The following is a 25209-nucleotide window of genomic DNA, read 5'->3' as shown; positions in this document are numbered from 1 at the left end:
TTATCAGTAATTAAAACAGTTGAGTACATTCCTTTCAGGATTCTTAGATGAATAGAAAGATCCAAAGATCAGCATTTTGTCTGAAATTAAAAGCTATAGCAATATTAAACACTATACCATTCAAAAGCTTGGAGTCAGTATAATTTTTGGGAAAGAAATTATAGAAATGAATTACTTTTGTTTAGCAAAGATGCTTTAAATTAATCAAAAGTGATGATAAAGACATTTATAATGTTACAAAAGATTTTTATTTCAAATAATGCTGTTCTCCTGAACATTCTATTCATCAAAGAAACCTGAAAAAATTATACTCAGCTGTTTTCAACATAATAAAATTAATAAATGTTTTTTGATGAGCAAATCAGAATCTTAGAATGATTTCTGAAGGATCATGTGACTGGAGTAATGATGCTAAAAATTCATCTTTGAAATCACAGGAATAAACTACAATTTACAATATATTTGAATAAAAAAACAGTTATTTTGTATAGTAAAAATATTTCAAAATTTTACTGTTTTTGCTGTGCTTTGGATCAAATAAATGCAGGCTTGGTGAGCAGAAGAGACTTCTTAAAAAAAAAAAAAAAAAACATTAAAAATCTTACTGTTCAAAAACTTTTGACTGGTAGTGTATAAATGATACTAAAGTAACACTGTTGTAGCTACTTTGGTTATATTATTGTAAATTATATATTGAAATGATACTGTTAATGTTACCAGGAATATAGTGGTTGTTTTATCTACTTTGAAATACAAATTGCACGTAAAGGTGCTACAGTTGACATACATGTAATACCTCGTTCATTAGTTTTCAAATTATGTTTTTCTGTATTTTTAATTATAGTCAAGGAGGCTCTTAACTTGGTGCCAATGGATCCAAATGGCCTGTCGGATCCATACGTGAAGCTAAAATTGATTCCAGACCCAAAGAACGAGAGCAAGCAAAAGACCAAAACCATCAAGTGCTCCCTCAATCCTACCTGGGATGAACACTTCAGCTTGTAAGTGGCAAAAAACACATTTGCAATCAAGTGCAGTTATGTGTTGTGTGGATGTGGATGTTTTATATGAGCAATGTCTGTTTCCATCTTCATGTTACCATAGTAACCTCAAAGATACAGATAAAGACAGGCGTTTGTCAGTGGAGGTGTGGGATTGGGATCTGACTAGCAGAAATGATTTCATGGGGTCAATGTCTTTTGGCATCTCTGAGCTGCAGAAACAAGGTGTCAACGGATGGTAAGCACTACCAGATACTAGATACCGCCTACGCATGAGACCTCGGCGCTCGAGGATTGAGACCATCATCTTCATCTGTTTGGATTGCAGGTTTAAGTTGCTGGGCCAAGAGGAAGGGGAGTATTTCAACGTTCCAGTTCCACCAGATGGAGAGGAGGGCAATGAAGAACTGCGGCAGAAATTTGAGGTGAAATCCACGTCTCTTCTCATTTTATAATTTGTTGCTTTTTTCGCTTTCTGATTTTTATTGACATTTTTTACAACTCTCCAGAGAGCCAAGATTGGCCCTGGCACTAAGAATACAGATGGCTCTTCAAAGAATGACATCTCCAAATACGATGCCAATGGCAACCAAGACCGCATGAAGCTCTCAGACTTCAACTTCATCATGGTGCTGGGCAAAGGCAGCTTTGGCAAGGTAGGACACACCATTCAGGGGTCATACAAAATGCATGTTATTTTTTATTTAGTACTGATCTGAATGAGATATTTCACATAAAAAATATTTACATATAGTCCACAAAAGAAAATAATAGTTACATTTATAAAAATGACCCTTTAAAAGTTTACATATGCTTGATTCTTAATACTGTGTTGTTACCTGAATGATCCACAGCTGTGTTTTTTGTTTAGTGATAGTTGTCCTGAACAGTTAAACTGCCCGCTGTTCTTCAGAAAAATCCTTTAGGTCCCACAAATTTTTTGTTTTTTCAGCATTTTTGTGTGGGGTGTAAGGTTCAAATGCTCGCTGATGCTCCAGCAGCAAAAACGATGCATTAGGAGCAAGGGGTGTAAACCTTTGAACAGAATGAAGATTTACTTACTTTGCCCAAATATCATATTTTTTTTTCATTTAGTATTGCCCCAAAGAAGCTACAGAAGAAACTTAACTGTTTCCAAGAAGACTAAATAAGTTAAATTTACCCTGATCTTCAAGTTGCAAATGTTTTCACCCCCTGCTTCCAAATGCATAATTTTTCCTTCTGGAGCATCAGTGAGTGTTTGAACCTTCTCTACTTACATATGATCATACAATCATTGTTGGAAAGGTTTCAAATACACAAAACCAAAGAACTTGTGGGACCTGAAGGATGGATTTGTTCTGAAGAACAGCAGGCAGTGTAACTGTTCAGGATGAACAAGGGACTCATGAACAACTATCACTAAACAAAAAAACACACAGCTGTGGATCATTCAGGTAACAACACAGTACTAAGAATCAAGTGTATGTAAACTTTTGAACAAACTTTTTGTAAATTCAGCTATTATTTTCTTTTGTTGACTATATGTGAAATATCTTATTTAGGTCAGTACTAAATAAAAATAACATGCATTTTGTATGATCCCTCTTATTTTGGTAAAATGTACATTTTGAAGATTCTACAGAGTGTGTGTAGATGTTTGACCTCAACTGTATAAGGTTACAAAAGATTTCTGTTCCATGATTTGTTCCAGATTTCTGTTTCTATTCATCAAAGAATATCTCAGGGGACAAAACAGAAATAGAATATTAAGCAGCAAAACTGTCCTTAATGTTTTTGATAATAATAACTTCTGAAGGATCATGTGACACTGAAGACTGGAGTAATGATGCTGAAAATTCAGCTTTGCATTACAGGAATAAGTTATATTTTAAAATAGAAAAGTTATTTTAAATTTTAATTATATTTCACAATATTACTGTTTTTTTTTTACTGTATTGTATTAAATGCAGCAATGATGAGCATAAGAGACTTTCAAAAAAGGTTATTCATAACTTTTACAAGTCCTCTAACATTTATTTTTAAAGTTTAAAAAAATATAAATTGAAAAAAAAAAGTATTAAACTAATTATTCTCACATTTATAAAATGTATAAAAAATTGAAAAAGATCTTCTTAAGAGGTATCTTATAATAAATTAAATCCAAATGATATTCAATAAAACGTAATGCTATTTGTTGGCTCTATATAATGTAATTTTAAAAGGTTAGTTCACCCAAAAATAAATATTCTCTCATTAATTACTCACCCTCATGTCATTCCAAACCCATAAGACCTTCATTCATCTTTAGAAGACAAATTAAGATATTTTTGATGTAATCCGAGAACTTTCTGACCCTGCATAGACAGCAAAGCAGCTTACACGTTCCAGGTCAAGAAGGTAGTAAGAACATTGTTAAAATAGTTCATGTGACATCAGTGGCTCAACCATAATTTTATGAAGCTATGAGAATACTTTTTGTGCGCAAAGTCAGTCTTTGTGCATTTCTGCACATACAAATTATTCTTTTGCTCAGTAAATTTGCACAGTTGTTTTTAAATTTGAATATTAAATAATTATTAAATTATTTTAATCACTAGTATGTCAGTATCACAATAATCATGTTCTCCGTTACTCTTTCTCCAGGTGATGCTTGCCGAGCGTAAAGGCTCAGATGAACTGTACGCAGTGAAGATCTTAAAGAAGGATGTGGTCATTCAGGATGATGATGTGGAATGCACTATGGTGGAGAAGAGAGTCCTCGCTCTCTCCGGCAAACCACCCTTCCTCACCCAGCTCCACTCATGCTTTCAGACCATGGTACACTTTCTCTATACTAAACAGATTCACATACACATAAAAAACACATGATAAACCCCTACTCTATTGTGTTGTTGTTATTTGTAGGACCGTCTTTACTTTGTGATGGAGTATATCAACGGTGGAGATTTGATGTATCAAATACAACAAGTGGGAAAATTTAAGGAACCCCATGCTGTGTATGTATTCACTCTTAAAAGCAAATGCAAAACAGTCAAATAATGACGAAATTAAGGTTAAAATTATGCATTTAATTATTCATTGCACAAAATAGTATTTTAAAACGTTAGTTCACCCAAAAATGAAAATTCTCTCATTAATTACTCACCCTCATGTCGTTCCAAACCCGTAAGACCTTCATTCATCTTCAGAACACAAATTAACACATTTTTGATGTGAATCGAGAACTTTCTGACCTTGCATAGACCGCAAATTTCTACAACTATTTCACAATATTACAGTTTATTTCAGAATCATTACTTAATCGTGTCAACTTTTTTGTGAAGTATATATATGTGTGTGTGTAAATATGCATGTATAAAACATTTTTTGTAATATTTAAAGTTTATTTAAAGATATTTTAAAATACTACTTTTTGCCATTATAAAAGCAAACATCATAGTCATCAGTTTGGGTTATGAATGTGTATTAATGCTATACCAACAAACAAAACTATTATTTAGATTGTTTAATAAGTCAGATCAGTAATTTAAGTGGTTTTATTTTTATTTTACTTTTTTTCATCAGGTTCTATGCTGCAGAAATTGCCATCGGCTTGTTCTTTCTTCATTCAAAGGGCATTATTTACAGGTGAAATGTTTGTGAATGAATCTAAGCATAAAAATTAAATGCAACATATGCAGAATTTAATAATCTGTTATAATAATACACAAAGTATTGTGCATTAATAATAATAATAATAATATTTGTTAATATTCCACTTTGATGTAAATTGTACGTCCAGTTAATTTGTCATATTTTTTAAACTAATTATGAATAATACCAAAATAATCAAATTGAATCTCATATTTCGTGATGCATTGCATTATTTGCATTTATTCATTTACTAATAAGTGTGTTTGCGAACTCTTGTTCTTTGTTGTCTGGGTTTGTATAGAGATCTGAAGCTGGATAATGTGATGTTGGATGCTGAAGGCCACATTAAAATTGCAGATTTTGGCATGTGCAAAGAAAACATGTGTGATGGGGCCACAACCAAAACCTTCTGTGGCACTCCAGACTACATTGCCCCAGAGGTTTGTGTGTGAATATGCGCATGTATTGTGTGAATTATGTGAGTCTATGTTAGTGTGCACGAGGCACATGCATGCTCTCCTGTGTTACAGATCATTGCATATCAACCATATGGCAAGTCTGTCGACTGGTGGGCTTATGGAGTTCTTCTGTATGAAATGCTGGCAGGACAGGTAATATAACGCAACCTTATCATTGCGGATCTAAATTTGGATTAGTCGAGTCATTTTCAGAAGTAATTGTGATAGATGCAAAAAAAAGTGTGATGCCAGTGTGCTGCTTATTCTTTAGCCCCCTTTTGATGGCGAGGACGAAGATGAGCTTTTCCAGTCCATCATGGAGCATCATGTGTCTTACCCGAAATCCATGTCCAAAGAAGCAGTGGCCATATGCAAGGGGGTAGGCGACAAACACAAACACACTTAATACATTTATGTCTATGCTTGCACGCACTAACAGACACTGTTATGTATTTGCAGCTGATGACCAAGCATCCAGGGAAGCGTCTGGGCTGTGGACCGGAGGGAGAGCGAGACATTAAGGAACACGCTTTCTTCCGTTACATGGACTGGGAAAAACTGCAGAACAAGGAAGTTCAACCTCCCTTCAAACCCAAAGCAGTAAGTAAAAATGCAGTTGTGTGTGTTAATGTGCGTGTGTTTTATCAGGTGGGTGCATTGCAGCACATGGCAATAAAATGGCATCCTTTTTACACTTTTTGTGATGGAGAATATCTTCATTATTTAAGTGTCTATTATTCAGAGAAGGTTTGGTGTGCATGTGGCCAAGATACTGTGGTTCCAGACTGCTCAGTGCAGGAAGTAAAGCGTCACATCATGCTCGGCTGTTAAACCGCAAAGATTGTGAAAACACCAATATGTGAGGCAGTGAAGGTTTGCTTTCAGATTAAGATGCGGAAATGCTGCAGAAAACAACAGTGGAGTATTTCAAGAGTTGATGCGTTTTTACTGTGTGGATTTTGCGGGTTGACTTTGGATGTGGATATACAGTGACCCAGAAACGTATTTGGACACTTAAACCACACTGAAATATATAAATGGTATTAATTTTAAAGACATACAGCACAAGTTTCGGTGATAAAACAATACATATGCTGTTTCTAAGCATACCAGCTGCTTTGGCTGAACAATGTGCAAGTGATTAATGGTAATCCAATGTCAGCATCTGCATCACTTAAATTAATTCATATTCATTTATTCATTTAGTATTAAATTAATCCAAGCTGCGCCTGGCACAGCATGTGCACTGTACCACTGAACAAGAGATTAAAAGTCATCTTTGATTATATATATTGTTCAGTAAGGTTTTTTAAAAATGTTTTTAAAGAAGTAGTCTCATGTTTACAAAGACTACATTTATTTAAAATATTGTAAAAAGAGTAAACTTGTAAAAAAATACTACAATTAATAATAAGAGTTTTCTGTTTTAATATTTTCAAATGTAATTTATTCCTGTGATGCAAAGATGAATTTTTAGCCTCATTACTTCAGTCTTCAGCGTCGCATGATCCTGCAGAAATCAATCTAATATGCTGATTTGCTGCTCATGAAACTTTTCTTCAGTGTTGTATATTATATATATAATATACGTTTAGGTCTAATTATTTATTAAAGTAACAATAATGTTAAAGTGATTGTTTTTAAGGTTTCAAATGGTATGTCATATGAGTGTATCCATGGTAACTAGGCATTTGAAATTATGGTGTACATGTGAAGAGAGGCTGACGAGATTTTTAATGCGTCTCCCACTTTTCGGATCATTCCTAAGCCTCTGCACTTAACAGAGATTTAACATGTTTGACTTAATTATTTGATTTATTTTGAATTCTTGATAGGTCTATATGTGTATACATTTCCATGCAACAGCGCTGACTGATTTGCGTAAAGTTTAGATTGACATTTTGTTCTTTGCTCTAAAGTCTAAGCATATATTTATCACAGTGTATTCAACTGTGACCTTATTGACCAGTTTTACTAAGCCCCGCCCCCACATAATTCTGCATTCAGGATGTGTGAGGTGAGTTCAAAGATTAAACATTTAAAGGGATCCCTAGGTATTAAGACTTGTATGGCTTAATATAACATAAATTATGTCTTTTACTGAAATATGTAGTAGAAAACCCATGAAATTTTTACGTTATTTAAAAAATCCACTTTGTTTTATACATATTTTGGACTGGGGGTTGCCATTATTTCGGTAATGTAAAAAGATTGCACTCTGGTGCTACCTGTTGCTATTTTTACCACAGCACAACTCAATAAAATACTGATACAGTGCCACATTGTGCGGCTTTTGGTTGTAATTTTCAGTCGAAGGGCAACAAGAGAAGCCATGTAAGTCTTCACTGCTTTTCTTAGCGATTAGAAGAGGAGAAAAGAATGGGAAGATGCCTGTGAATGAATGAAACTTCCTAAAGACCTGTGTCTTTGTTCTCTCCACTTTAGCCCTGATGCCTTTGAGGCTTTTAGTAGACCACAGCTACTGAAAGAGCTGACAAACAGCAGAGACAAGAAATGCTAGATGCCATCCTGGCGGGATGTAAACATACCGATGCTTGTCATGACGCCGGCACGTCCTGAGTTAGATGTGTTCCTGGTTCATGTGTGTTCATGTGTCAATAAAGATGTTGATCCAGGAACATGTCGTACTTCAGGCTCTGCCATGTTGCCGCAGTCACTGAAGGAGTATCTTGGTGTAGATTTCACTCGATATCTAGGGGCATTTAGACTCTTTGTGGGGAAAAATCAATGGTACAGCATTTGATTTAAGCCTACGCTTATATCCATTGCCACCCGTAAGCTCTCGTATCAGTATTTTATTGTGGTAAAAATAGCAACAGGTAGTGCCAGTAGCTCACCGAGTGTAACCATTTTAGATAAATGATATAATGGCCTACAACCTGTCATTTTGGCAGACTGGATTCAGTATAAACTGTTTTAAGACTAATTAGAAAGTTTTGAGTTCTGAAACGTACAGGATGTTTTTATAGTACAGTGACCTCTTATATGTCAAAAGAACAAGGGAATTTTGGTTTCTCAGTTCATGACCTCTTTAAAAAGTTAGTGTTTTACCCATTCACAGGTAAGTGTTTTGAATACAGATCCTTTATTTTATTTTGTCACAATCCCTGCTCTTCACCCTTTCACTTCTTTTTGAATGCTTGGAATTGTCCGATTCCACAGATCACATTTTTCTGAATGCTGCATCCTCATCACCTGAAAGCAGAATGTTTTTTTTATGCGTTGACACAACAATTAGCAGCATCAGAAATATGTTTCCTACACAGAAAATGATGTGCATGAAATGTTTTGCTCAAACGAATAAAGAAGGTTGTTTGAGATTGTTAATTTAAGTTATGCAATGTAGTTCTGTGCTCATCATTTTCTATCATTACACATTCGCTTAATTAAGGCTGTTACTATTTAAGTACTGTTACTATTATCACACCTTTTAATATATATATTTTTTCACATTTGAAGCTTTCATTTGTCATTAATTCCTTATTTGTTTGCTCACGCCGTACCATCATTTTTCCCATGCCACATCTCTCTTCTCTCGTCTTCTCCACAGTGCGGTCGAGACGCAGAGAACTTTGATCGTTTTTTCACCCGCCATCCTCCCGTCCTGACCCCTCCTGACCAGGAAGTGATTCAAAACCTGGACCAAGAAGAATTTCAGGGCTTCTCATACATTAATCCAAATTTTGCATCTGTGAAATCCAAGTAGCCAGTTTTAGCCAAGCACAAAATAGGGACCAGTGAGATTAGAGATCTTGAAAATGACATAGTCTGAATGAGCCAATGAGAGTGTTCAACCAAACTGATGGAGGAATGGAGGTAATTTCAGTTCATATTGTTCCTTCCTGCTTATTATTTTTCGTTTGATTAAAAGGATCAAGGCAAGAGATTGACTAACTTTGTAAATGAACCTATAAAGAGTGAATGTGTGGCAGCTTTGCGAGATTTTGACTATTTGATGCTTGATATATCATGGACTGTAGTGTTACGGGTTCAAAAAAAAAACTAAAAAAAAAAAACTCGAGAACTTGGATAAATCCAGTTTGATGGTCACATTTCACCCCTAAATAGTAAATAATAATAATTATATATATATTATATACGTGATGTCACAATGCAAAAAGACTGTAATGGTTTTAAAAAAGATGCTTCATTTTATCTATTATAAATGTTTCTTATTATTTTTCTTTTCATTTTGGGGTGAAATGTGACCTGGAGGTTTTGGTGAGAATCACTCATTGTGATGAAACATATCTTTAGAATATTAAATATAGCTGCCAAATCTATCTTCCTCCCCGTCGCACACGCGCGCACACAAACCACGCGCCTCAGATGAACCATTTACTGCTTATTGATCAGGATGTTTACTGGGTCACCCCATTTTTAGTGCTTTTTTCGGTTGGGTGTCGTACGTGTGTTTGTGTGAAACTGTGCCAAGTCAGAGATTACAATTTAGGAACTGGTCATGCAACATGTAGTTTTCCAACCAGTGCTGCTTGGATACTCATAGCCACATCCTTAAACCAACTGGAAATGATAGTGACGTGACTACAACAATTTAATTCCCGACATATCGATGATGTTGTAACTACTTATGAGAACATATCTTTTATGTCATTTTTCAGCCAAATCTGTGATGTATGACATTTTTTGACTTGTTACCTGTGCCTGGCAGTGTTTGGATCAAATTACTGTGAAACTGTGGACAGACTGTTTCTATAGAGGAAAATATATGAATATGTATTTGGAATATATTAATGATTTCTGTATGTCTGTATATTTTCCTTCTGTGTTTATTCTTGCATACACAAACAGTGCCGAAATGTAGATTCTGAATACTGATATTTTAGGATATGTTAAATATAGTTAATAATATGTACGTATTTTAGATGGTAAATATACATAAATTTAGTCAACCTACAAAAAATTCAAAATTCATATGTTAACACACAGTAAATACTGGCATATATGTGGTCGGTATAAAACAATATAAGATGATCAGTAAGGTTTTTAAAGTAGTCTCTCATGCTCACCAAAGTTGCATTTATTTTGATCAAAAATACAGTAAAATATTCATATTGTGAAATATTACTGCAATTAAAAGTAACTGTTTTCTATTTTAAAATGTAATTTATTCCAGAATTTTCAGGATCATTACTCCAGCTTTCAGTGTCACATTTATAGATTGTTGCTTTATTTGTAATGTTACAGAATATTTTTTTTAAAAAAAGCTGTTCTTTCTTGTAATTTTTATTGTCTTTATTGTCACTTTTGATCAATTTAATGCATTCTTAGTGAGTAAAAATATTAATTTCTTAAAAAAAAAAAAAAAATGACCAGAGACCTAAAAATGACTAGTCTTAAAAATAAAAAAAAGTCTTCTGAATTCACACACACGTTTAATTATCATAATATAACTAATAACATATCCATCAGCGAACAGCAGAACCACGTGAGAACAAAAGGAGTGTTTTGCGTGCATGCGTGTGTGTGTGTGTATAAATTGTGTATTTGGACTTCTGGGTCTCATGAGGACATGATGGTGCAATTATTGAGTAGGTACAGGGACCAGACTCTCAAGAAGTACTTCTCCCCAAGGCCCTTGTTCTTGAGCTGGTTTGGGCTCCTAGCAGAAGGTAGGACTTTCTTGATCGTCCTCTGTCTTGAATGAAAGGGCATTTGGTGTCTCTCTGTTCCTGGTTTGTGTGTTTGGCAGAACTTTGAGCTGTTTGTCTCCAGTTGGTGGCTGGACTTCAATGTCCAAACGTTCATCTCATTCTCATGGGTGTGTTTTAGACGTTTATGGTCCAGTGTGCTCTCCTTTGTACTGTCCCTCCATGTTGTCTTTGGTATAATCCGGCCTCTTCCAGACTGACTCTCAAAACCTGTAGTTCTGTTAGTTTGCTTTGTCTTGAGTTTTTGATTCTGATGTATCTTCGAGCTGTGGGTTCCTCTTCATCAGTTTCCTCCTGGTCTTTTTTGCTGTTTCTGACTTTTAGTATCTAGTGATGTTTTTGTGTTGTCTTACAGTTGATATGTGATTATAATGACAGATGTCTGATTTAAAGTCAACATAAAATTAAAATGGACCCTATTTGCTTTCCTAAGACACGTTTCAGGTGATTTGGCACATTTTTCCAAAGTGCCTCCGTAAGTCATCATCAACTTGTTTCTGCTCACCAAGACCTTTTGGGCTTTTGGATCATGTAAACTTTCCAATGGACAAATTTAATTTTTTCTTGCTGAATATCATGCTTATCACAGAAACATAAACATAAATTAAAAACAATAATAATAATAAAGGTAATTGCAAATCTTTATCTCACAATTCTGTTTTTTGGGGTTTTTTTTTTTTTTCAGAATGGCGGCATACAAACTCGCAATTCTGACTTTTTTTGTCTGAATTGTGAGATATAAACTTGCAATTGTGAGTTATAAAGTCACATTTCTGACATTTCTTTTTTCAGAATTGTGTGATATAAAGTCACAATTGCAAGAAATAGAAATGAAGTCAGAATTGCATGATATTAACTAGCAATTGCTATAATTGAGTTACAAAGTCAAAATCATGAGGTATAAACTTAAAATTCTTACTTTTTCTTAGAAAATTAGTTCTTAGAATTGCGAGTGTATATCTCTCAATTTTGACTTTGTAACTCGCAATTCTGAGAAAAAAGTCATTTTTTAATTTTTTAATTCAGTGGCGGAAAGGAGCTTCCATAGAAACAGGCCGCATTGTGAAAGTAAAATGGGTTGCAAATGCGATTTTGTGTTGACTTTGAAACTTAATTTTAACTGCATTTCTGCTATAATAATAGTCTTTTTGAAGTGGCACATAATGCAGTATGCCAACAAAAACTTGCTGAATATATGGAAAAGTTGTAAGATGTGGTTGATGCTTTAAGATCCCAAAATGAAAAGGAAATCGATCCCATTGTGTAGAGATGAAAATATACATATATATATTCATTGTTCTGTTATAATACAGTAATTAACTAATATTAATATATACAAATTAAAAAATGTGCAAAACTTCGGGGTCGGTAAGTTTTTTTTATTTTATTAATCAAAAATGACAGTAAAGATGTTAATCTTGTAATGGCAGAAAAAATGTTACAGAAGATTTTTATTTCTAAGAAATGCTGTTTTGAATGTTCTATTCATCAGAATCCTGAAAAATATAAAGCAGCACACTCTGCTGAAAATTCAGCTTTGCATGACAGGAATAAATACAATTTTGAAATATATTCAAATAGAAAAGAGTTATTTTAAATTATAATAATATTTGACAATATTACTGTTTTTATTGTATTTAATGATTCAAAACTTTAAAAACTCTTATCAACCTCAAACTTTTGAACAGTAGTGTATGTGTAGAAATTAACTAATGTTAAAGGAGATGTTCACTTCCAGAACAACAATTTACAAATAATTTACTCACCCCCTTGTCATTCAAGATGTTCATGTCTTTCTGTCTTCAGTTGTAAAGAAATTATGGTTTTTGAGGAAAACATCTAAACGATCCCAGCCGAGGAAGAAGGGTCTTATCTAGTGAAACGGTCAGTCTTTTTTTTTTTTTTCTTTTTTTTTTTTAGAAAAATGAAAAATTTGTATACTTTTTAAGCACAAATGCTCATGTAGCACAGTCTCTATGATGTGCGTTCAGGATGCTACAAATTAGTGATGGATCGTTCTTGAACAATTTGTTCATTTTGCACAAATCTTTAATGTGACTCAGGAAGAACGAGTCGTCTCGGGGAGTGATTCATTCAGTCACGCATGCACAACATCCTTTTAGGTTCTGTACTGGAATTAGTTCACCTGTTTCGAGTCATCTTGTGGGGCTGTCACGTAATGAACACACGACTCAAACCCGAAAACTTGTCAGATAAGAAGTGAGGTGAGCTAATCATAGACTAAAGACCCAAGTAAACAATGAATTAATGTTGAATTAATTAATAGTTTTGTCTTGTTTGTAGTGTAATCAACGTTTGTGTAAGCAGTAGATGTGTTAGTCAAGTAACACGTAACATTTTAATTATATTTTGCTAAAATGAATGAAATGACTCCCAAAAAGATTCGTTCATTTTGCTGAATGAGACTCAAGACCCTTCTTCCTCGGCTGGGATCGTTAGAGCCCTTTGAAACTGCATTTAAACTACATTTCGGAAGTTCAAAATTGGGGCACCAATCAAGTCCATTATATGAAGAAAAATCCTGAAATGCTGTCCTCAAAAACCATAATTTCTTTACAACTGAAGACAGAAAGACATGAACACCTTGGACGACAAGGCGATGAGTAAATTATTTGTGAATTGTTGTTCTGGAAGTGGACTTCTCCTTTAACATTACTGTATTGTGTTATCAAAATGATAAAATGTGTAAATGTTCTTTTAATGCCTTGATTTCAGGTTACTAGTCGTAACCTATACAATTAGTGACGTATGCGAAACATATGCACATGATCATTTCTCATAATCACTTTCTCTGCTTTTCTTCCAGAAAAATCGACGTGACACAGGTAATTTCGACAAGGAGTTCACCAAGATGGCAGTTGAGCTGACACCAACAGATAAACTCTTCATTATGAATCTGGACCAAAATGAATTCCAAGGCTTCTCCTACACCAACCCTGAGTTTGTCATTCAGGTTTAACACCAACCTCCAATCGATTGCTCCGTACAGGTGTGAGAGCACGAGACGGTCTTATTACCCAGAAAGCATTATTTTGTCCCTGTGCCATCTCGATTTTCCTCTCTTCACTAAACAGGCACAAACCCAGCAGGTTCATACAGAACCAAACCAGGATTAAACTCAGTCTCAACCAAGGCCTCAGAAACTCTGAATTGAATTCGAGGAGGAAGAACGGTTATAAAAGAGTGTATTCATAGTCTCCATGAGAATGTCTTGTCTTTTCATCTCCATGAGAATTATCCTACCTCTTTCTTTTACACTTTCTTTTCTCTCCATAGATTGAGTCAGCTTTTTCCTGCAGCCCCTCATTTCCAAATGAATTAGCCTGACAACATGCAGCACTAATGGCTTTTTCCAGAGCTAATTAAGCCTTACGCAACCTTCAACCAATCTGGTTTAAATTAGTATCATTTGGTATAAACTCAAAGTCAGGTTCACGTGTATCAGTGAGTGATAGATAAGCAAATATCCTAAAGCATCTATTGCTAGATGTTTGTTTTAAATGGGTGATATCTTTCAGCTTGATCTGAGATTCTCAGCACAAGTATTAGCATTACAGCAAAACAGTCAGATAATGACATCCATATGGCATTTAGCTAGCTCCCACCATAATGGCTTCTGTTCATGAGATGCTCTTAAAAATTCATTATTTATGTCATAACTTGAGGGAATTACATAAGACAATTTACATGCAACTCAAAAGCACCTGGATAAAGCTTTGAAAATGAACAGTGTTACATGAAAATATGTTGACAGCTTACCTTCATTTTACATATAATCTGGTATATTACGTATATTAGAAATTTGATATTAAAACAGTCTTGAATCAAATAATGAACTTACTTTTAAGTTTTTTAATCATTTTTCTGGGAATTCTGTGCTCTTGTAGGTATGACACATACACAAGTCATTTATGAAATAAAAAACTAATTATGGCAGTCATAATTACGACCTTTTGTCAGCTTTCAATTTCATTTTTTTAATCTTACAATTTCAACTTTTCAAAAATGGTGACCTTTATGTCTCAATTTCTACTTTTTATGTCATGTCTTAATATGTCAATTTTAACTTTTCATGTTACAATTATGATTTACAAAAGCATAATGTTTCCCTTATGTGGTGGAATTGACCATTTTAGGGTTAAAACAGTTTGAGAAGGAAACTTCCGCAAGCATGACAAAGAAAATAAAATGCAAAATGCAGACTAACATCAAATAACATGAAATTAAAATATGCTTACGAGAAAATGGATAATGAATTACGACTTCTGATGTGCAATATGATGAGAATTACAATTGCTGACTGGAAAATGTTACTAATAATGCACTTTCAATCTTTACTGTGTTTAAGGTACTAAGTTTCACCATTTCTTTTCAATTTATTCTCGAACGATTGACAAGTGCATGCGGTTGCGATCCTTGGTAAAGTGCATTAGTGCTGTTTACTGAATTGGCATCAGGGGTAGTTCCATGCATATCACTGGCTGCAAAAAAAATGTGATTCATACTGTATGAGCTGAAAAACGACAACTTTAGCTAAACCAGTGCCATACATTTCTGTGGGGGAATCTGCAGTGTTTGGGGAGCTCGTTACGTGCAATGTGTCTGTGTTAAACAGACTCCACAAGGAGTTTTAGTCTACCCTATGCATGCCTGGTAGAGCCCTTGCTCTTTAACTCGGTGTTAACTTATTAACCAAGTGTGTCAGTAATGGTTGGATCTGTTGTAGCATAGATCCTTGTAAGGGTTATGGTCTGTGAACATTTCTATTTGTTTATGTTTTATTTTGTAATTAGATATATGAAATAGAAATATAAGTATTCTAGTCTTCCAAATGAAAACACATTGTGTGATCATGTAAACAGTGATAATATAAGTATAATCTGCTTTTCCTGAGGTGACAACCGGAAAAGTGGGGATAATGTAAAAAGTTATTGTATAATATTTATTGTATAGTGTATATGGAGGGTTAAATGTTTAAGACCTGTAGCCTGAACTACAAAAATAGAAAAGAGAGAAAAGCTGTCATTTTAAAGCAACTGTATGTATTTTTTAATCTTGAAACATCAGTTTCAAAATGATTCCGATGGTTCACTTACTTTTAACGAGGTACATGGCTTCTGTTTTGTTTCCATTTTCCGTTCAGTTGTGTGAGGATGCAAGTTGGATGAATGGGTACAAAATACCAAAAAAGAGCAGATCCGATTGCTTCACGACAGCAACAAATGCACGTGTAATTACAACAGCTGTATATTTACGACTCATTTAACTACATACAGTTGCTTTAACTGAACGTTTTTTTGAAAATATAAAAACATAAGAAAGTGCGGATAAGACAAGCCTTACTAGTGTTTCTGTCCTAAACTAAATCTCTTCGGCATGTGCGTAACTGTAAATGAATGACGTGGCCTTTACGTGATCAAGGTAATTGTCACACCTCAAACAAACATGCACATTGTGATATTGTAAACCCTGGCCCTGTTTAGTAAGCAGTTATTATTTTAGTTTTTCTATCATGTTTTAATGATGAAGGATTTAAAGGGCTTCCTGTACAAGAATCAGTCCCCCCAAAACAAGTTTTATACTATGCAAGACAGATGCATGTCAACAACGACACATCGACATAACATCCAGACAGCAGCAGTGGTTGGCTATGGGGAGGGCTATCGCTGGTGATTGCAGAGATATTTTGCATGTTATTTATTTATGCTATGTGGATTATTAAAGCTGAAGTTTTCAAATGCCATTCCGTGTATTTGTAATTTTTGTTAGTTTTTGTTATAAGGTTATTGGCCTGTTCACAAGAAACTAAGAAATGTGTTTTTCTATTTTAAATTGTTACTGCTTAAAGGGATAGTTCACAAAAAAAAAAAAATCATTAATTATTCACCTTTCCAAACCTGTAAGACCTTCGTTCATCTTCGCAACACAAATTAGGATTTTTGATGAAATCCGAGAGCTTTCTGCATAGACAGCGATGCAACTACCACATTCAAGGGCCAGAAAGGTAGTAAGGACATTGCTAAAATAGTCCATTTGACATCTGTGCTTCAACCTTAATTTTTGAAGCTACAGGAAAACTTTTTGTGAGCAAAGAAAACTAAAATGACTTTATTAAGCAATTTCTTCCCTCCCATGTCAGTTTTCGATGTGGGTTCACGAGAGTACTCTCGTAAACCTGCGCTGAAGACTGACACGCAATAGAAGAAGGACATGTGAGTGAGTAATAAACTGAACATAAACAATGCCACTGAACCGAATGTAACTTCCATATTTTGATGATAATTGCTGCTGAAAAAGGTAAGTTATTGTCATGTTTTGGGCTGTACTAATTGGTCGGATAGGGATAAATATTTGGAGTACTATCCACTTAATTTTTCCCATAAGAGTGGGTGCAGCCATTTGTAAATTTTTTGTGTCTGGCTTCCGGTCTCATCCACTTCCAGCTATTTTTAGCTGAACAAAAAGCTTGTTTTGCTGCTTGATATTACAAATTGGTGTGTCTTACCATATTATTTTAATGTATTATCTTAATTATGAACATTGGTTTGTAGTGCAAACTGTTTTACCGTTTACTGCATTTCGATATTCTTCTTATTTCCCTGTGGTGTATTATGAACCAGACGTGTAACACACTACCAAAAAACAGTTTACTTCCGCATTGAAAAATAAGATGGATAGACTCTCAAAAGTTACAAAAAATCAGGGAGAAGAGTGCAAAAAATTTAGAGAATTTAGAGATTTAGCAGCTTCCACATGTTTTTCCGTGGTTTAGACAGTATAAATTAGCAGAACAATGTATTCAGTAGTACATGTACCGTGCAATCCGTGCTGTTGTTTACATGTGAGTATCGCCAATATGGCCGCGCATCCAGGTAACTGAAAAAATCATGATGTAAGTGCGAACCCTCTATAGTCAAAATAATTTTATACATTTTTTATACGTCTTTACAATCCAATCTAAAAACTCCAATACTTTGAGCAACCTTAAGTGTTAGATGTACCTTTGTCAATATGCGCTAAAGCTGGGACCGAGATGGGTCTTGCACATGTTTCCCAGTTGGGTCCCACCAAGTGGCAAGTGCAATCCCATATGGAATCCATGTGGGCAATTGGCATGGGGCCATTATGGAACCCACGGACAATCCCATATAGTGCCCATTTTTCAGCCCATGTCAAACCCACGTGGGCCCCACAATCAAATGTTAGCTGGGTTAAAGCTGGGACCAAGATGGGTCTTGTGCATGTTGCCCAGTTGGGTTCCACTTTGTGACAAGTTCAATCCTATATGAAATCCACGAGGGCAGTTAACATGGGGCTATTACGGAAACCGCGGACAATCCTATATGTGGCCCATTTTTCAGCCCAGTTCATACCCATATGGGCCCCACATACAAATGTTGGCTGGGTAATTGCATTGCTAACAATGTGTGAACACTCTATCATAAAGACTCACCTATTTTAGGGTTTGTTAAAAAGAAAACATGCAGATGACTGCGTTAAATAAATGTGTTAGTTTGTGTATGTTCTTCTTTTAAGTGTACTGATGCTCTATTGCATAAGTTTATCTGTGCTCACGCACTATCGAGCGGAAAGTGAGAGGCGGTGCTTTACATCCATGGAGCAGAGACCCATTAGAGACTGCAAAACCCACCTCAGTGTGATCCATATGGGAACGCACACAGATCAGTCATGGACATACTGGTCTTATCCGAAGGAATACGGAGAAAACGTAACACCACCGCAATGACTTTTGGGATAAAGTTTTTTTTGGAGTTGGTTTTTGATGAATAAGGTAAGTTGGAATAAGGATTTATCTTCATGAAGGAGATATAAACCCCAAATGATCTCTCTCAGTGTACGCGTAAACGCGCACAGCGTGAGGAACGCGTGCCAAAATTTCTCGAAAACTTCACTGACATGGTCGCAGGCATGTGAGAGCTCATCAACACCAGTAAATATGGATAAGCCGCTTGTGACTTTAATAAGTGTACACTGATGCCAGAGAGCCGGGAGCAGGATGAAGGTGTGTAACCGTGGAGTGCAGATGCTCCTCACCACGGCGGGAGCTTTCGCGGCCTTCAGCCTGATGACCATTGCGGTGGGCACCGACTACTGGTTGTACTCCCGTGGAGTTTGCAGGACCAAAAGCGTCAATGACAACGACACCAACCGAAAGAATGAGGAGGTGCTTACGCACTCGGGGCTCTGGAGACAGTGCTGCATGGAAGGTACTATTTTTTTTTCTTAAAAACGTTTATAAAAATGCTTTTTATGGCATGTTTAAGTGGATGGCTTGATAACACTGTAATATAACGTTAGCTATAATTAACAATTTATGAATTAACATGAACTAACAGTGAACTAATGTATTTATATTAACTAACATTAACAAAGATTATTAAATAGTGTAATAAATGTATTGTGCATTGTTTGTTCATGTTTGTTAATACATTAACTAATGTTAACAAATGACACCTTATTGTAAAGTGTTACTGGTTTTATTCAGGTTTTTGTTTTATGATTGCAAGTAACTGTGGCAAAAGTTGTTGCAATAAAACTGGTAAATTTTGATTTATTAAATGAATGAATGATAACAGAATGTCAGAAAGGATTCTGAAACCTTCAAACTGTGTTTGGTTGAGATTTAATGTTACTGAATACATTAAATATTCAAAGGTGTGCACTAAAAATGGTCTAAAATGACTAAATTAACTAACTGTAATCAAGTCAAAATAGTAAAACATTACTTAAGTAACCTAAATATATTAATTTATACCAGAAAAACTACTGTTTGTGGGTTAAATTAGGTAAAAAAAAAATGCAATTTAGGGTAACAATTTCAGGTTACCATTTTGTACCGTTGCACAAAAAAGTTTATTTTTCATTGTACAGTAGTTTTACCATGTTTTTGTTGTTGTTGTTTGCATTTACCATGCTAGCCTGTGAAGTATCTTGAATTACTCATGAATATAGTAAACATTCACTTTACTATGATCACTGCCATTTTACCAGACCTCACGTTTTTCTAAAGCTTGTGTGTCAGATGACTAAATGTTTAAAAGTTGGAGTCGAATCAAACCCCTTTCCTGTGGGTTGATTTGTTTATCTGATTATTGATTTAATTATTTTTACTTTCTCGCACAATACGCATTCCTGTAGTTTCGACCCATCTCTCCCACCCTCTCCTGTTCTCTGAGTCTGACCTATATCAGTTCAACGTCAATTCTTTTAATGGAAAGTGTAATGAAGCGTTCACTCTGTTAAAAGGGCATCAAAGTGGCAGCGTTCACTTAACGCGTGTGAATTCGAGAGATATTTAGGGTACGAGTGGACAGTTGAAAGATGTTTGGCACAGACCGTACACTACAACTAAAGTTCTCTGTAACATCAATTATGCACACAAAAAAATACAACAACAGAAATGCAGCTATTACACATGCAGATGCATGTTGCATCTACATACCACATGCCCATGCAGTGAGCATTTTGTTTTAATTTACACGCAACAACAAAAAAGCCCACTTTAAATTTAATGCCACTTTAATTAGCCTCTATATTTTGCTTTACGGCCCTACTAATAGTTACTTTGGCTCATGATATTTTATATGTGGAACGACACTGAGAGAAAGAGAAAATGTGCTGCCCAGTAAAAACTGGAAATAGTGTTTGCCTTTCTGTGCTTTGAGAATGTCTAATTAGATGGGAGGATATTGATACTGTTAATGATTTGATAGCATTAGTCCAATCATGTGGAAAATGGCATTGGCCATTAACTGAGTCATGTGTGACTGTGAATTTGTCTGGATGTTTGTTTCTTACAGGCATATTTAAAGGGGTTTGTAAGAACATTGATCATTTTCCAGAGGACGCAGATTATGAACAAGATGCTGCAGAATATCTACTGCGTGAGTATTTACAAATGTTTCACATTCAGTTAAAGGTCAAACACAAGCAATAAAAAAAACCCTAACGTTAAATAATAGCATTTGCAAACTCTGTAGTTTCAAATGTAATCACTGTTAAAACAAGGTTACTTCCTAAAGAGTTTGGAAAAGAATGGAAAAGTACTGAATTTGATTTATAATAAGTAATTTCCAGGTGTGGATAAGTATTAAAAAAAGCAGTATGGAAAAATATTTGTGTTTTCAGATTACTGCCCCTATTCGGTTTTGTAAATCAAACTGATTTACAGACAAAATGTGAAAATACACTATTAGAGATCAGTTATAATATTTTGTGTGTGTTTGTGTGACAGGTGCTGTGCGCGCATCTAGTCTTTTCCCTATAATGAGTGTGGGACTGCTGTTCATCGGTGGAGTATGTGTAGCCGCCAGTGAGTTCTACAAGAGCCGACACAATGTCATCCTGAGCGCAGGCATCTTTTTTGTCTCAGCTGGTATGTCAGTGCTCATATATAGACTTTTACCTGATTATTTAAATGGGTACGTAACAGATGTTTTAAAATATTTCTAATTTCTATCAATAGCAGCCCACTGTAATATTGAGTATATCTGAGTAGATCATAGCCAAGCAGATTTTGCATTACTTGTAACTTTTTAGCCTTTAGCCTTAAGTTGGCACTGTAACCAAATATATGTGGTATTCTTATGACAATATGAAAGCCAGTGTCTGCCACATAAGAAAAAAAATGCTTTGGCAAATCATAATTATGACATAAAAAATGACAATTAGGACATAAAGAATCATACATATGAGATAAAAAGTTTAATTTTGACATAAAAGGAGGAAATTATAAGAAAAGCTCTGATATTATGGCAAACAATGATAAAAAGTCTGTTATGACATAAAAAGTTTAAATTAGGACAGCTAAAAAGTCATAATCAAAGTCAAAGTTTTGTCCTTTCATTTTATATTTAAGTCTTCTTGTCATTATACAATTTTTTATTGCATTATTTCAACCTTTTATGTCATAGTTTTGACTAGTTTTCCCAATTTCCCATCATTTTTTCCATATACTTTTGTACTTTTATTTCATAATTATGATTTGTTTTTTAACATAAATTATTATTCTTTTTATCTTGTAATCAAAATTTAGTAACTCAAAATAGACTTTTTCTATAATAAAAAGTATGATATTAAATTATAATTATTATGACTTATGTTTTTTCTTATGTGACAGATTTAAAAATTTGAGCTAAGTCATAATTATGAGATAAAAGGTCAAAATTATAGGAGATTAAGTCTTAAGTATGATATGAAAAATTATTGACCAATTTTTTATTTTTTATATCGTGATTATGACTTTTTGTTGTAATTTCAACCTATTATGTAACAATTTTTGACTTTTTAATGTGGCATGCATGGGGTTCCATACAATGATATGTTTAATTATGACATAAAAGAGAAAATTAAAAAGTCTATATTGAGACGTATTGAGAAATTTTGCCCTTTCATTTCATAGTTAAGACTCTTTGTCATAATACAAACTTTATACGTCATTATTTCGACCTTCTATGTCATAGTTGAGTAGTTTCCCGTAATTTACTATACTTTTGTAATTTTATTTCATAATGTGATTTTTGTAATATACATTATTATACTTTTTATCTTATAATAATAAATTAGTATCTCAAAATAGACTTTTTCTATAACAAATATTGTTATATTAAGTCATAATTATTATGACTTATGTTTTTTCTTATATGACAGAGTTAAAAATATGTGACCCTGGACCACAAAACCAGTCTTAAGTAGCAAGGGTATATTTTTAGCAATAGCCAAAAATACACTGCATGGGTCAAAACTATTGATTTTTCTTTTATGCCAAAAATCATTAGGATATTAAGGAAACATCATGTTCCATAAAGATATTTTGTAAATTTCCTACCATAAATATATTAAAACTTAATTTTTGATTAGTAATGTGCATTGCTACGAACTTCATTTGGACAACTTTAAAGGCGATTTAAAAACACACACATAAGAGGACTGGAGCAGAAGGAGGAAGGTTTATAGTATCTTTCTTTTGTTTTAGGCCTTAGCAACATTATTGGCATTATCGTGTACATCTCATCCAACGCTGGCGATCCTAATCAGAGCGAGTCCAAGCGCAGTCACTGGTACGGCTGGAGCTTCTACTGCGGCGCTCTTTCCTTCATCATAGCGGAGACCGTTGGCGTCCTGACCGTGCACCTGTTCATCGATACGCACCGTGTGTTGCGAGCACGTTCACATCGCACCCTCCAAACCAGCACGCATTCCCTACAGCATCGGCGGTCGACCAGCTACCGTTCCCGCTACCGCTGGAGGCAGGGTCAAAACCGCTCGTCAGACTCCAGATCGCGCGAACCCTCTCCGGCCCGCCACGGGAACGAGCTCGGTCTTTACGCGCTGGGACGCGGACTTCCACCAACAGCTGCTCACGCGTTCGCGCACAACTCCCTCAGCACCGGCCGTGGTTTTGCACACTTTCATAACTCTGTCATCGCTAATAACAGCATAACCAATCCTCTCGTTTTGACCATGCAGAACTCGGCGAAATCGGATAGAGAGCTTCCGCACATACAGAACTCCTTGAACACAGAGAAAGGATTTGCATTTTCAAATGCACATGGAGAAAATTCAGTCAAACCTGAAAATGGAGTCGTGCTCTCGCAGAACTATAAACTAAACTCAGTAAAGCCCAGTAAAAGCCCAGTGCATGTGGAAAATTCCGGGAATGACAATTCACTCGTGCAAAACGCTGTAAAAGAGCCCTCATATATGTCTCAAAGTAGCACTGCGACAAGAAGAACAACTCCGGTTTAAAAAAGACCTTTTTTAAGACCTCTGCTGCTATATTATGAAAGGTCTAAGTGAAGATTTGCTAATTCCTTCACTAAATATGTGTATATTATTTGCATAAAATGGTGCTGTTTATTGTGCCCTCTGCTGTCTCTATGCAGAAGCGAATCTGCTGCCTTGTCCTTGGAACTTTTTCAGATGCAATACTCTTAATGACCACATGAGCAGCAAAGTGCAATTGTCATGTCAAAACACACTTTGGACCTTTTCACTGATACTTTTATTGACATCGTAAATTTAGAAAAGCATTTTATATTTTCATTTAAAAATGTAATGTACATTTAAAAAGCTATATGTTGTAACTGGCATTAAATTACAGAAAACTAGTTAATTGCTAAGTGGATGTTTTAATGGGATCGAGGTAGCGAACAAATCGTCAGAGCAGTTTACCCAAATATGACGATTACCGTTTCTGAGACCCCTGAAGTGTAAAAAAAGGTCCTTCGGTTCATTCATCATTTCTACCCTGGTGAAAAAATGTATGTTTTGGCGCTGGTTTAAGCTGGTCCTTAGCTGGTTTATGCTGGTCCTTTGCTGGTCATGTTGCTGGTCAAGGACCAGCATAAACCAGCAAAGGACCAGCTTAAACCAGCGCCAAAACATACCTACCAACATATGCTGTTTTTTTCACCAGGGTAGATCCATATTAAAACTGTTGAAATCAATCCACTCTACTCTAGATCTTATAATACATTCTGGTTGAAAAATCCAGCATATGCTGGTTAGGTACGTTCTGAAGTATGGCTGCTGGTTTGAGCTGGTTTAAGCTAAGAACCAGCTTAACCCAGCTCATGACCAGCTAAGGACCATCTTAAACCAGCAGGAATGCTTCAAAACGTACCTAAAATTAAATTATTAAAATTATAAAATTTTTCCAGCGTATGCTGGAAAAATCCAGCATACACTGGAAAAATTTTATAATTTTAATAATTTAATTTTAATTTAATTAAATAATTTTTTAAAATGGTGCAAATTATACATGGCTCATTGTTTTTTTTTTGTTGTTGTTGTTGTTGATAGAAATAAAAAAAAAAGATATACAAACTACTGTTGTTAAGCTTATAATGTGTACTATAATGTATGGTAACAATGGAGCAAATTATTGTTATTAAGCTCAAAAAGGAATTTTTTGTGCAGTGGCACTAAAATAGTAGCAATATGCATTTTATGTGCTCTACTTGATTGGGTGATTTAACATACCTTTTTTATACAAATTAGCACAATACAATTGATAGGACAGATGGCCTGGAGCAACGGGGTTAAGTGGATTGACTCAGCAAGGGCAGAACAGGATGGTGACATTAGTGTCTGGGTCATGCATGACTTTGACTGAACCTTGAACCTTTAGGTAGGTTAGGCAATCAGTAAATGGCATCTTGCTACCTAATTATCTGGCATATGTTGAGGATGTCACATCTTTGGAAAGCAGAGCATGTGTATTTAGGATTCTTTGGAAAATGGAAAGTTCAAAAGAACATTATAAATATCTTTACTGTTACTTTTGATCAATTTAACGTGTCACTTCTGAAAAAAGTATTAATTTCCTAAAAAAAAAATTTTGACGGACCCCATAGGTTTGAATGGTATAGTGTAAATTTTGCAAAGCACACTGGAAAC

General features: G+C 34.9%; 2 protein-coding genes across 3 annotated transcripts in view; both read left to right on the top strand.

Annotated features, from left to right (window-relative positions):
• Positions 1-16407, top strand: part of prkcba (protein kinase C, beta a) — a 40616-nt gene extending 24209 nt beyond the window's left edge. The window contains exons 6-17 of one of the 2 annotated variants that reach the window (XM_051106496.1): positions 845-1001; positions 1105-1239; positions 1330-1426; positions 1511-1657; positions 3627-3800; positions 3888-3979; positions 4548-4610; positions 4918-5056; positions 5147-5227; positions 5346-5453; positions 5534-5674; positions 13595-16407. In XM_051106496.1, coding sequence (XP_050962453.1) covers positions 845-1001; positions 1105-1239; positions 1330-1426; positions 1511-1657; positions 3627-3800; positions 3888-3979; positions 4548-4610; positions 4918-5056; positions 5147-5227; positions 5346-5453; positions 5534-5674; positions 13595-13747 — 1487 coding nt within the window. In that variant the 3' untranslated portion in view covers positions 13748-16407. Of the gene's footprint in view, positions 1-844; positions 1002-1104; positions 1240-1329; positions 1427-1510; positions 1658-3626; positions 3801-3887; positions 3980-4547; positions 4611-4917; positions 5057-5146; positions 5228-5345; positions 5454-5533; positions 5675-8645; positions 10426-13594 lie in introns of those variants that run through there. The other variant, XM_051106487.1, reaches the window with a different exon arrangement.
• Positions 16408-18760: 2353 nt separating this feature from the next.
• Positions 18761-24047, top strand: cacng3a (calcium channel, voltage-dependent, gamma subunit 3a). Its single transcript, XM_051115457.1, has 4 exons — positions 18761-19016; positions 20610-20693; positions 21044-21184; positions 22784-24047. Exons 1-4 carry the CDS (start codon positions 18806-18808, stop codon positions 23554-23556), a joined length of 1209 nt encoding a protein of 402 aa, XP_050971414.1. The 5' UTR covers positions 18761-18805; the 3' UTR covers positions 23557-24047.
• The last annotated feature ends 1162 nt before the right edge of the window (positions 24048-25209 follow it).

Source organism: Labeo rohita, chromosome 1 (genome assembly GCF_022985175.1).
Source record: "Labeo rohita strain BAU-BD-2019 chromosome 1, IGBB_LRoh.1.0, whole genome shotgun sequence".
NCBI lineage: Eukaryota > Metazoa > Chordata > Actinopteri > Cypriniformes > Cyprinidae > Labeo > Labeo rohita.
Note: the sequence above shows the minus strand (reverse complement) of the source record. Positions and strands in the feature narration are given on the sequence as shown.

Excerpts from the sequence above, each read along its gene's own strand:
- cacng3a (XM_051115457.1), top strand. The coding sequence starts at position 18,806 with ATGAAGGTGTGTAACCGTGGAGTGCAGATGCTCCTCACCACGGCGGGA. Across the intron at positions 19,017-20,609 it reads GAGACAGTGCTGCATGGAAG|GCATATTTAAAGGGGTTTGT; the intron begins GTACTATTTTTT and ends TGTTTCTTACAG. Across the intron at positions 21,185-22,783 it reads CATCTTTTTTGTCTCAGCTG|GCCTTAGCAACATTATTGGC; the intron begins GTATGTCAGTGC and ends CTTTTGTTTTAG.